This window comes from Pocillopora damicornis, chromosome 10, assembly GCF_964200805.1.
Source record: "Pocillopora damicornis chromosome 10, jaPocDami1.2, whole genome shotgun sequence".
NCBI classification, from domain to species: domain Eukaryota; kingdom Metazoa; phylum Cnidaria; class Anthozoa; order Scleractinia; family Pocilloporidae; genus Pocillopora; species Pocillopora damicornis.
This window is the reverse complement of record NC_142679.1, coordinates 18,216,602-18,228,152: the sequence shown is the minus strand read 5'-3', so window position 1 is coordinate 18,228,152 and position 11,551 is coordinate 18,216,602. Positions and strand designations below refer to the sequence as shown.

The 11,551-nt window shown below is 39.2% G+C and overlaps 2 protein-coding genes across 3 annotated transcripts; one reads left to right on the top strand and one right to left on the bottom strand.

The window, feature by feature from the left end:
* Positions 1–248: 248 nt before the first annotated feature.
* Positions 249–4,476, top strand: LOC113673662 (sphingosine kinase 1). Its single transcript, XM_027190079.2, has 5 exons — positions 249–776; positions 1,905–2,048; positions 2,543–2,637; positions 2,735–2,850; positions 3,207–4,476. Exons 1-5 carry the CDS (start codon positions 377–379, stop codon positions 4,045–4,047), a joined length of 1,596 nt encoding a protein of 531 aa, XP_027045880.2. The 5' UTR covers positions 249–376; the 3' UTR covers positions 4,048–4,476.
* A 1,901-nt stretch (positions 4,477–6,377) lies between these two features.
* Positions 6,378–11,337, bottom strand: LOC113673639 (uncharacterized). Of its 2 annotated transcripts, XR_003446439.2 has the most exons (3): positions 10,728–11,337; positions 9,534–10,082; positions 6,378–7,957 (listed from the first exon to the last, which is right to left on the bottom strand). XR_003446439.2 is itself a non-coding variant. In XM_027190053.2 (2 exons), exons 1-2 carry the CDS (start codon positions 11,111–11,113, stop codon positions 9,686–9,688), a joined length of 783 nt encoding a protein of 260 aa, XP_027045854.2. In that variant the 5' UTR covers positions 11,114–11,337; the 3' UTR covers positions 7,959–9,685. The 2 variants fall into 2 exon arrangements, 1 of the variants encoding a protein (XP_027045854.2); XM_027190053.2 differs by lacking the exon at positions 6,378–7,957 and having other exon boundaries at positions 7,959–10,082.
* Between the last annotated feature and the right edge of the window lie 214 nt (positions 11,338–11,551).

Genomic DNA, 11,551 nt, shown 5'->3' with positions numbered 1-11,551 from the left:
CCAGCAGCAGGGGGAGAGGCTCTGTAAAGTAAGGGCATCTTGTCAGGTCCCCTTGACCTAGAGTCCAGTACACTTACTGATTGGACCACTGCGTTTCCCACATCGAAACCCGAAGGAAAACTCAGACATAATCATTATTTTTCCTTTTTTGGCGCTTTTTAAGTATTTTCTATGTTTACCAACATGTTCGTTCTTTAAACTTTTGGTGACGAACTTTACACAGGGGCAAAAGTCTTTTCATGCGAATCAGCTGACCAGTGGCAAATCAGGTCACTCATTCATAACTGATCACTCGGAAGGCTGAGACAAAGCGGCGATGGGGGTGAACCGGCAAAAGCGGAAAATATTCAGAAGTTAGCGTAAAGTGCATGTTATTATGATGGAAGTAGAAACAGATATCCTAAGGGGACAGTTTGAACGGCTGCCAACCAAAAGGAAAAACTCTGTGATTCTTTCAAAGACATCTCTCACCTACGGTGGAGGCAGGGATGGTTGCTGCGTTTGTCTGGGGCAGCATGGCTCTCTGTCAATAGTGACAACGAAAGTGGTTGATATTTACGGCGCGAAGGCGTACCAAGGGCCTGAAGGCGATACTGCTGCTTACTTTCAAGTGTATTCTTGTCCTAGGTATGAAAAGAAACGAGTACGACAAAAAGTCTGTTTTAGGGTGTCTTCCTCTGATAGCGAAGAGGGTAACATTGCGATAGCGGAACAATGGGTTCGAACTATTTTATGGTTAATCAAAGATCCAGAGAGGAATTTGAGCTGCGAACAAGGTAAGACGACTCAGGAGATCTGTCATATGAAAGGGGGAAAGGTTTTTCCGTGCAAGCTTTCAGTTTTTGGTAGAACTTACTTTAGGTTAATATATTTTGCTTCAAGGAATACGAAGTCACGAGTTGTGTAGATATCTCCAAGTCACGAGATCAATTGTTTGCTCCTTATTTGTTTCGAACTTGTCTTCACAAATGGTAGAACACAACGTAGAGGTGGGCGATGGAATAGAGGAAAACGCTCGTTACTGAGAGTTTACTCCTCACCAACACAGAAGGGAATAAATGCAGTGAGAGGAGAGAATTATCGATTTGTGTTTTCAAACAAGATGTAAAGAGGATTACGTAATTTTAAGCAGTGTAAAGGACATTCTGAATATTCTCTATCATTTGGGATCTTTATTAAGAAATGTAGGCACAGGAGAATGATGTGAAGTAGGTGGAGGACATCCTCCACATTGTGTCAAAAGGTGCTCAGGTCATCTGTCTGTCGGCCAATTATAAACCTCTTAAGAATTTTTAGGCTAGATGCTCAAAACCAGACTTGAAATTTGATGGTATAATCTGTCTAAAAACTCTCCTTAACCCTTTAACTCCCAAAAATCCATTAGTAATTCTCCTTACCGTCTGTCATGCAATTTATGTAATGTTAGTTTGGAGAATTTGAATTTGGACCAACCAATAATGCCCTAATTGATATTTTTCTTTATTCTCATTACTTGTCTGCTTCACATTGTATTGATAGTGTAAGGAGAAATTCTTTCAAGATCACTAGTGGGACTTAAAGGGTTAAACCTCCTTGGAAGTAACTTGGATATAAAGATTTAAAATGTCTGAAAGGCCAGCGGGCTCAAAACTGGGCTTAATTTCCACCGCTCTCTTGTGTCTGATCTTTGCTCCTTGCTGAGAAGAGTGGGTTTAAGAGGGAGGAGCACAGGCTCATATTCCTAAACAGCAGCTGGTAATTGACCCTAGCTCAAAACCAAACACAAAAATGTTGGGTATGAAAACTCTTGTAATGCAACTGTCAAGTTTTTAGATTGAGTGTTTGGATCAGATGAAATCCATGCAGCTTTTCACTTCTCAGATTATTTTATAGTTATATGGATGTTGTTTTGATACATTTTACAGAAGAAAGGACTCTTCCCGCTTCCCGCAAACTTCTGATACTTATCAACCCATTTAGTGGATCTGGAAAAAGCGTGAGAATCTTTCATGAACATGTGGAGCCAATGTTGACTGAGGCAGAATTAGAATTTAACGCCATAACAACAGGTAATTTATTCTGTTGGCATACAGTAAACCTATTCAATGAAAAATTGCATACTAATTATCCCCTTCCACACCATTCTTGCATGAAGCAACAAATAAACAAGACAGTGAATCTGTTTGGGCATCTTTAATGAGGAAACAAGGAACCCCCAAGGACTCAAGAAAAGGGAGGGTAAAGAAACATCTGCAATGTCAGAACGAACAAAACAAAGTGGTGATATGTCATCCAAATGTTAGTAAACAGCTGGCCAGGTGCAGCATGTTGGCCTGGAGCTAATTTAGTCATTTCCATTGGAGTATGAACCCTGTGGGTGAGCATCTCCATGGTACCAGTATGTTGAGTTAAATATCAATATCAATACCTCCAGCTATAGTCTTTGAAAACTTTTTTCTTTTTGGAAAGTGTAATTTCCTAGGACAAATATCCTGGCACATTTTTGTTCCAAAAAGAGGCTTTTGTTTATTTAACTTGTGTATTTTTGCAAATTACTTTTCAGAATATGCTGGTCATGCAGGAGAGATGATTTTGTCAATGAACCTTCTTGATGTTGATGGGATTGTTATTTGTTCAGGAGATGGCTTAGTGTATGAAGTATGTTTATTCAATTATTCCTCAATGATATCCTGGCTGTCTGAGTACTTCTCAAAAAGTACTCTATATTAGATTCACAACAAATTTTTAAATTTAGGTCATAAATGGTTTGATGAAACGTCCTGATTGGGAAGCTGCAATAAATATTCCCTTGGGAGTCATACCAACTGGTTCTGGAAATGCTCTTTGTCTTTCTGCACTATTTGCTACAGGGTAAGTTAAAAATGCTAATTTTTGAGGCTTTTATTATTTTTGTGCTTCTCTGCTTGTGGCTCTCTAGGTTTTGTTGTTGCCAGTGGAGATAAAATTTGAGCAAAAGAATCTTAAAAATATATTTGATTTAGGAAAAAACTCTTGTCAGTGTTCAGTATATATTCTTAAAGGTAAGAATAATCAGGTGGCTTAATAATTCACCATGAGGATTTTTTTAAAAAGTGAATATATAAACAGTGCCCTTTTTCTTGTTCGAATGGTGACTACAGTGTAATAATATTGTTGAATAAACAGATGCCTATTTCAGGAAGGGCAATGTCACTGTACTGATAAATAATTTTTCCTTATGTTTTTAGGGAGCCAAATGATGTGACAAGTGCCATTTTTGGTATTATTCGTGGGAATCTTATGGATTTAGACATCTGTTCTGTGATAACACCAACAGAAAAGTTGTATGCATTTCTCTCTGTGACTTGGGGATTAGTTTCTGATGTTGACATTGAATCGGAGAGATACAGATTTCTAGGAGAGACAAGATTTCTTATCGGCACAGTAGCAAGAATTATTGGACTGCGCAAATACCGAGGGCGCCTTTCATATTTGCCCGCCGATGATATAAACGGTGGAGAGGATAATTTAGCATATAACTTTACCCCAAGGGAAGATGTTAGCAGTAGTGCAGCAGAGTGTGATGTAACATCCCTCTCTCAACACCAGGCGCACATTCAGGAGAATTTAAATGGTGTGTTCAGCAAACGCATCAGTGGAAATTTTTCAAGCCTGGGGCCATCAGATCATCTTCTTCCCCCCCTGAGTTCAGAACTGCCTCCAAGCTGGAAAGTTGTGGAAGGAGAGTTTATCCTTGGATGCCCTGTGTTTTTGAGTCACCTAGGCACAGACTTGATGGCAAACCCAGATGGAAAGTTTGGCGATGGGTTGATGGGAATCTTTTATGTTAGATCAACTACTGGCCGAATGGCTCTTCTGGATCTGTTTGGCAAAATGAAGGATGGATCACACGTTCTCAGCCATCATGTGGAGTATGTAAGAGCCTATGCTTTCCGTTTAGAACCAGACACTAGTCAAACTGGAAACTTAGTTGTTGATGGCGAGAAAATTGACTATGTTCCAATCCAGGGACAAATTCATAAGTCTCTTGCCAAGTTGATGTGCGTAACACCACCACCTAAAATGTAGGGATTTTTCAATTACATTAGAAATTGTCAAATAGTTACATTTATGAATGTTGAACTTGGTTATTGAGATAATTGAATTTCACAGTTAAGTAAAACTGTGGGTAGATTTTAGCTAGGGACTGATTTAAGAATTTAAGGGGAATGAAACTGGGGTCTGGTCAATTGTCTATTCCTTTATATTTAAGAATTTTTTTAACTTTTAAAAAGGCTACCTATGAATATGGTGGAACTAATGACTATTATAATGTTAACAAGACTTTTTACCTTTTAATTCAACGAATTTTATATTTTTTGAAAAACATTCAACATATTATTTATAATGATACAGAGATAATCTTCAAGATGAACTTTTTATTTCAATTTTATTACTGCACAACCTATGTAATTGAAATTTACCAGAAACAGATGTGCAATAAAGTGAGTAAATGCATTTGATAATTTATTAATCAAAGTTAATTAGGCATTACAGATCTGGGAATTCTTCATCTACTTTACAGAATTCTCAGCATAAATTTCAATGGCATGAGCTAGTTTCTCTTCAGGAAAGGAAATCATTCTTTTGTCACTTTACACAATTCTTCTGCTAAGTACTGCATTTCTAAATGGAGGCACGGAATCAAGTAAATTTCTTTTTAAAATATTAGTTACCGGTAAGTCAATAAAAAATTGCTTGAATATGTTTGGTTCTTCAGACACGGTAATTTTGTATTATCAACTAAATTGATGACGTAAATTTACCACCGTCAAGAGTTTAAAAGCTGACGTTTCAAGCGTTAGCCCTTCGTCAGGGTGATTAGCTAACGCTCGAAACGTCAGCTTTTAAATTCTTTACGGTGGCAAATTTACGTTATCAACTCAGTGATAATAAATTACCCTGTTATACTTTCCCACCGACGCAGCACCACAGTTTCTTATGAAACTTACCCCCATTATTCATTTGTCTTTTAAAACACCCCCTCTTTGTGGCTTAATAGTCAGTTTCAAGTCCAAACCTGTGAGAGATTATTCAGCATTAATTGATTTCAGGTTGATTTTTTGCGATAAGTGACAGATGATCGACCAATAGGATCATTAAAATAGGAGAGGCCAGGGCGTGAGACGTGAAGAACTGCAAGCTCTTTAGTCTCATAATAATTTTAGTCTCATAATAATCTCCGACAAAGCATTTGATTGCAAGCACCTGTAAGCTAAATCACTTTTAGTGGTAGAACAGTTCAGTTTTAGTCACAGATGTCTCTAGAGGTAGTGGTATGTTCACTTGTAAATCTAAGTTAATCCTTCTTTCATTGCTTGGCTAGCTTTGGTACGCTAATTGAGTTTTACTGGCTGATGTCAGAAATTTAAAGCTAATTGCAAGTGGACATAAACCGCTACCTCTAAAAGTATATGTGACCAAAACTTAACTGTTTAACCCTTAAAAGTGACCAGCATGGTATCACTCTTTACATTATCGCTAGTGTATCAAACATTTAGGCCGCAGGGTTAGTCAGTATCGAAGAAATAATAGAGACAGCAGGGTGAATATTCATTTTTATCTACGGGTGTAAAAGGACCAGGCTTCTTTGGTGGTTTTCATCATGGGAATTGATCGGAATGATGTGCATGGCTGTATGTTCAATATGAATATTCGTGTTGTTAAACGTATTTAAGTGATGTGAAAACTTATTGAAGTGGTTGCGAATCGTGGTCACGTGACAAGTATATGAAGAGACTTTAAACGTTCGAACTCGTAAAATCACTAGAGAAAGGTGTCGCTTAAACGAGGAAGAAGGTGCTTGGGTGAAGGACGAGGATAACTTGACGAGAATGTGAAGTTTTACCCAAATATTATTTAAAAGAGCACGAACACTCTTAACTTCCCGTTGTCATCCGCATCAGACAAATAAGTTTGTGCTGTTTGGTTCTTTTCTTTGCTCTTATTTTAGATCATACGCCAATGAGAGGGAAATGATCTAATAGCACACAAGATTTCTGATAGGTCTGACTTTGAGGGCCACTCGATTTTCGTGCCGAGGACCTGCCGACCTAGAGGGCTTTGGGTGAGAACAGGCGTGATAACCCAGAAGTTCTATGTTACGCAGACAGCACACGTGCTAATTACGTCCAACCTAAATAGTGCTTCCCCCAAAACGAATTTTAAAGAAAGAGTATCCAAGTTACTTCGTCACCGAATTAAGGACATTCATCTTACTATAAAGCTCCGAAAAAGTATTCTGCTCACATAGCTTGGCGTCACGTAAATAAATCTGATCGAATTTTGCCCGAAAAGCTGCACCGCCCTTTCTTTTTTAACTTGTAATTCTATTCTATGATTCAAGAGAGAGTTGTAAATAAAAAAAAATCCTTTTATTTGCCTCGTTCTCTACGTCACATTTACTACCGATGTTCATCAGTGATCAGTGAACCGGAGACCAATTTTCATGGTGCCTCGTCTCCTTCGCCGACGCTCCTTCGGCTAGTCGGGCCTTCTTCGTCCACACAGGGACGTCCACACAGGGAGACTTATCACGCTTACGCTGCTCAAGAAAGCTACATGGCCGCCACATCGCCAATCCTTCAGCTGCTTCAAAGACTCGACGTCGACCGGTACTACTTCTCTTTGGCCCGTCCTCTGACGAGAACCAATTTAGAAAATGTAACTTGACAACTACTCCAAGTGTAGCTAAACGAGGTCCTACAGGTTTACGCAACTCCAATCTGTAAAGAAGAGGTGACAGCAAAGACACAGTGCGAGACCCTGCTTCCTACCCTTCTACACGGCACCTCACTGAAAATTCTTACCTCCACCCCACACTACATCGCCATCGTCACGTTTGAGCGTTCTCGACCACGTCTAACTACCCCTAGACGGATCTCCTAACATCTTCAAACTGTTCTTCGTATTACTACTGAGAATGTCAGTGGCATCAATCAGTTCAAAGACAACAATACACTCTAAGTATAAGCCAGACTTCCCTGCGATAATGCAAGTTGAACGCAAGTCAACGAACCATCGAGTAGAAGAGGTAAGTTCGTAAAGAAACTGTGACACTAAGTCGGTGGGAGAATATAACGGGGTACTTTGATGTTACCAGCCGAGTTGATAACATAAATTGGTCACCGTAAAGTTTTTAAAGGCTTACGTTTCGAGTGTCAGCCCTTCGTCAGAGCCAATCGCTTTGACGAAGGGCTAACGCTCGAAACGTCGGCCTTCCATCTCTGTGAACCACCTTCGATCCCACCTGCAATGCGATACACTTTCTACAATTTGCTAATCGTACGAGGTTCCCTTGGAATGTTTAGACGATCAAATTTTCCAATATGGAAGACTGAAGAAAGAATACATTGACCAAATTGAGCCAAAATTCGGAACACCATGCTACTTGGAAGGTAGATAGTTCAGATAACACATGATCGTCATGCTAACCATGGTTACCGCTAACTTGTGTGTGCATGTTACTTCCAGTGAGAATCTTTCTCGTATTTGCCAAATAGTTTGGAAGCGTTTTGTTAAAATGAGCCCCTTAAAGATTGTCCTTGTCACTTTTGGATAGAAAAAAAGTGGGCACTGATTAATTTTTACGCCAAATGAAATCTAAGAGGGGAGTTCCCTCTCAGAGCCTCTTGCAGTGTCCCTTAATTTTCGCCCGAGGTGGTTGGGATATTTTGCTTAACGAAATATATTTTCCTGCACTTTTTCAAGCTGCGTATTTGACTTAGATTTGGAGGAAATTTTGGAAGTTGTGATAATCAATTGGGCTTTCAGGGGTTTAAAGGAACAGTAAGATTGACGAACAGCCACCAATCAGGAAACTGGACGGCAACAACGCCAACAGGAGTCTGCAACAGCATGGGCTCCTTCGGCAACAGCAGAAAACAGCAAAACACTGCATGACCAGTCAACCCACACAGCAAGTATAAATAAACTGCGCCTACAGGAAAGGTTGATATGATAATTTTAACATCAAATTGACAAAAAAAATAATAACTTGCAAATATCTTTACTTTCTAGAGCCTCCTCAAATAAGTCCAGTCAACCAGACTTACACAGCTTCTAAGATCTTTCCCCTTTCCTTGGAAAATTTCTCTAGTTTAGAAAATTAGGCAAGCTGATCCAGTCACCAAGATCTTAGTACCTCAGATAGAAAATTTCCCATTTAAGTCGGGTTAGAGAGGCAACACATGACTGCACCTTGTTCATCTCAGCCACTGAACTGAAATTTCCAAAATTTACTGTGCTAAGCTTGAAGTCTCACCTTAGAACCCAAGATGAAATTTGCAATAAGAAAAATCAACAAAATTTGTACTTAATACTGATCAGCCTGACTGCCACACCTAGATGAAGAGGCCCTAACTTACCTAATGTTTTTTCACACTAAGTACAGAAAATAGCCTAAATCAAACACTCATCACAAGGAGCATAATATAAACATAATTTTCAGAACTGAGTAACATCTCAATTCTTTCAAGCAGTTATTGTAAGAAAAGAATTATCTTTAACAACCACACAAAGTTCAAACCACTCATTCAATGAAAAAAATTCCACATCAAGGAAAATCAATTAAAATGCTGATAAAAGCTCAAACTGGCCCATGCCAAGGCCATACTAGATAACAAAGTTATGAATGAATATGGTAAGATTATAACACACTCCAATGAAACACACAGGCTATTGCTATTATTTGGAGTTGATCACATGACTGTTCCTACCAACTCTTAATTTCGAAGGCCCAAAATACCAAACAATTCATATAAAACTAAAAAAATTTAAATCACACTAATGTCTATAAACACATCTCATGTAACTCTCAATATTTTAGCGTTTGACAAAACTTTTGCAACATTCTTTTAAAGCTCTTCAGTAAACAAGTCACTTACATTACCCTAAGAGAAAAAAATGAACTCTTTGCAGGTCTTTGTGAGCAGAGCCTAATCTCTACTGAGATAATGCATCTTGGCTAATAGACACATTGTTATGATTCTAGTTTCAAGAGCACCCTTACACATTTGTAGGAAACTCTACTTCTTGTCAAAATTTGAAGTATATAACCACTATTCTTGTTTTGCTGAAGTTCAACTCAAGAATATATACCTGGATTCTTGGGTCTAGAGAAGCTATGGTAACTTGAGAGAGTTTCTAACTAAATCTCTAAAAAAATTATTTCCTCTACATTTATTCAAAATGGAAACAAAGAAACTAATTCTTAATTTGTTCGGTAGTAACTGGTGATTACACATAGTAAGGCAGAGAAAAAAATTAAAATTCAAGTTCTAGTCATGCTTTGCAGACAAAGTGTCCATGATCCTGGACAGCGGGGTTCCAAATAGAGTCCTCTGGGTTTTTTGCTAACACATAATAGTCACTGTTCTACAAGAACCTCATACATTTCTGCACTAATGGGGTATTTGAAGGAGGAGCCATCACAAAGGTACTAGAAAACTGTTTTTTCCCTAATAAGCTAACAAGTGTGTGATATCAAAAGCACACTATAACTTTGGAATCTCTACCTAAAACAGAAGAATTCCCAGTCCATTCCCTCCATGCTCTGCAACAAAAGTCTACTCCCCATCTCCACAACAGCAACAAAGCCTGGAAGAGAATACTTTAAAAAACTGATTACTATAAATTGTTGAAGAAGTCTAAAGAAAGCCTGAGTTGATTAATCATAAGCATTGTTTTCTCTTCTTTCAGCATCAGCACTTTCTTGTTGTTGTTCCCCAGAACCATCAATGTTGTCATCATGATCTTGTGTAGTGCAATCTGGGGATGTTGACCTTCTCTGTTTTGGAGACCTAGAAGGAGACCTCGATGTTTTGTTCCGGGGTGATCTTGAACGAGATTTGGAACGAGAACGAGACTTGGAACGAGACTGTCTGGGTCTTGAACCAGATTTTGAACGGGACCTAGAGTGGGATCGTTTGCGGCGAGGACTTCTGGAACGAGAACGGCTTTCCTGTTTTCTTGGTGACTGTGAGCCACTGTGGCGAGCTTTTCGTGGTGAGCGGGATCGAGACTTTGAACGACGCCGGGGAGATCTGGAACGTGATCGGCGAGCCCTAAGGATAACACAAAACTGACATAAGTATCCTGTTGCTCATTTTATGCAATTTTACTCAGAGAGTCATAATGCTCTGTATCAGCATCACAAATTGAAAGGCTCTTGCATTCTCCTAATTAGATTTTCTTTTTACTTGTTTACATACTCTTTTAATTGGATGATCAGATATTAGGATATATGGTTTCACCTGGAACTTACTGACTGCAGCTCTGGGAACAAGATTAAGTTTTCAAGAAGAAACTTAGTCACAAGCGATCAGTTTCATATAACTTCTTGCAATTGCTGGAGCAACTTCAGAATACCCCGCAACTCATTTACATGTCATTGAATAAGAATAGCGTCTATTGTGTTATGCCTCAATCTTCAAAGCCTCCCGACACATGTAAGTGAAGCGGACCAAAGTTGCGGGGTATTCTGAAGTTTAGCCCAATTGCTGGCAACTAAAACAAATGAGAGTATTTTCAGCAAGCTTTTCTCAAACTGTCGAGGGCCCTGTAAACAAAGAGCCGTGACACTTCTGTCAGAGATCCACTACTAGTCTAGAAACCCAAATTTAACTCAATTTAATAACTTAAGTCAATTAGTAGTTGACAATAGTTCATCAAGATCTTTGAAATAACAAAAATTTCATAAACACTTTTACCTGCGTCGAGGAGAACGAGAACGTGATCGATACCTCGAACTGCTGTAGGATGATGATTGTCTATGACGATTACTTCGAGGTTTATAGGGATCTGATGGTCTTCCATACTTTGCCATCTGCACGCGAATTTCTCGTCCATCGATGATAGTTCCGTGCAAGGCATCCATTGCATCTTCAGCATCTCGCTTTTCGTAGAATCGTACGAAAGCAAACCCTCTGGATTCTTGTTTGTAGCGGTCGCGCGGGATGTAAACGTCGCCAAGATCGCCATATTTTGAAAAAACGTGCGTCAAGTCCCCCACAGTAGTACGATAAGTAAGGTTGTCGACTTTTAAGCTAGTCATTCCTTCAATTTGGGGCGGGCCTTTACTTCCATCGAAGCTCATGATGGTCGCGAAATTGCAAACCCTGTCTTGTACAGAAATGGCGTCCTGCAAATCCACGTGTTGTACTTTACGCTAAATATGTAGTGCCCCCCTCTAGTGCGTAAGAGACTCGTACCCAGTACGTCACATGAACGCTGCTTGAAACGGAGACCGTCAAAGTTAGCGCCAGAAATGTAACTAAGTTGACAAATTCGAATTCTGTAAAGTTATCACGTGCATTCTATGTACCTGCCGGCTACGAGCAGATTTTTCAATGGAAATATATATTCCTTTCTTAAGATCGAACGATAAGATAATCACATTGTTCGATTGCCGTGACCCAGTTGAACTCTGAACCGTTTGTTGAATAAATACCCTAAAACTGTGCCTCTCCTCTTCTAGAACTCACTAAGAGGGATTGATGACTAGCCTATGATCTAATTTACGATCAAGTGTTTC

Excerpts from the sequence above, each read along its gene's own strand:
- LOC113673662 (XM_027190079.2), top strand. The coding sequence starts at position 377 with ATGATGGAAGTAGAAACAGATATCCTAAGGGGACAGTTTGAACGGCTG. Across the intron at positions 2,049-2,542 it reads ATTTAACGCCATAACAACAG|AATATGCTGGTCATGCAGGA; the intron begins GTAATTTATTCT and ends ATTACTTTTCAG. Across the intron at positions 2,851-3,206 it reads TCTGCACTATTTGCTACAGG|GGAGCCAAATGATGTGACAA; the intron begins GTAAGTTAAAAA and ends TTATGTTTTTAG.
- LOC113673639 (XM_027190053.2), bottom strand. The coding sequence starts at position 11,113 with ATGAGCTTCGATGGAAGTAAAGGCCCGCCCCAAATTGAAGGAATGACT. Across the intron at positions 10,083-10,727 it reads TCTCGTTCTCCTCGACGCAG|GGCTCGCCGATCACGTTCCA; the intron begins GTAAAAGTGTTT and ends TGTTATCCTTAG.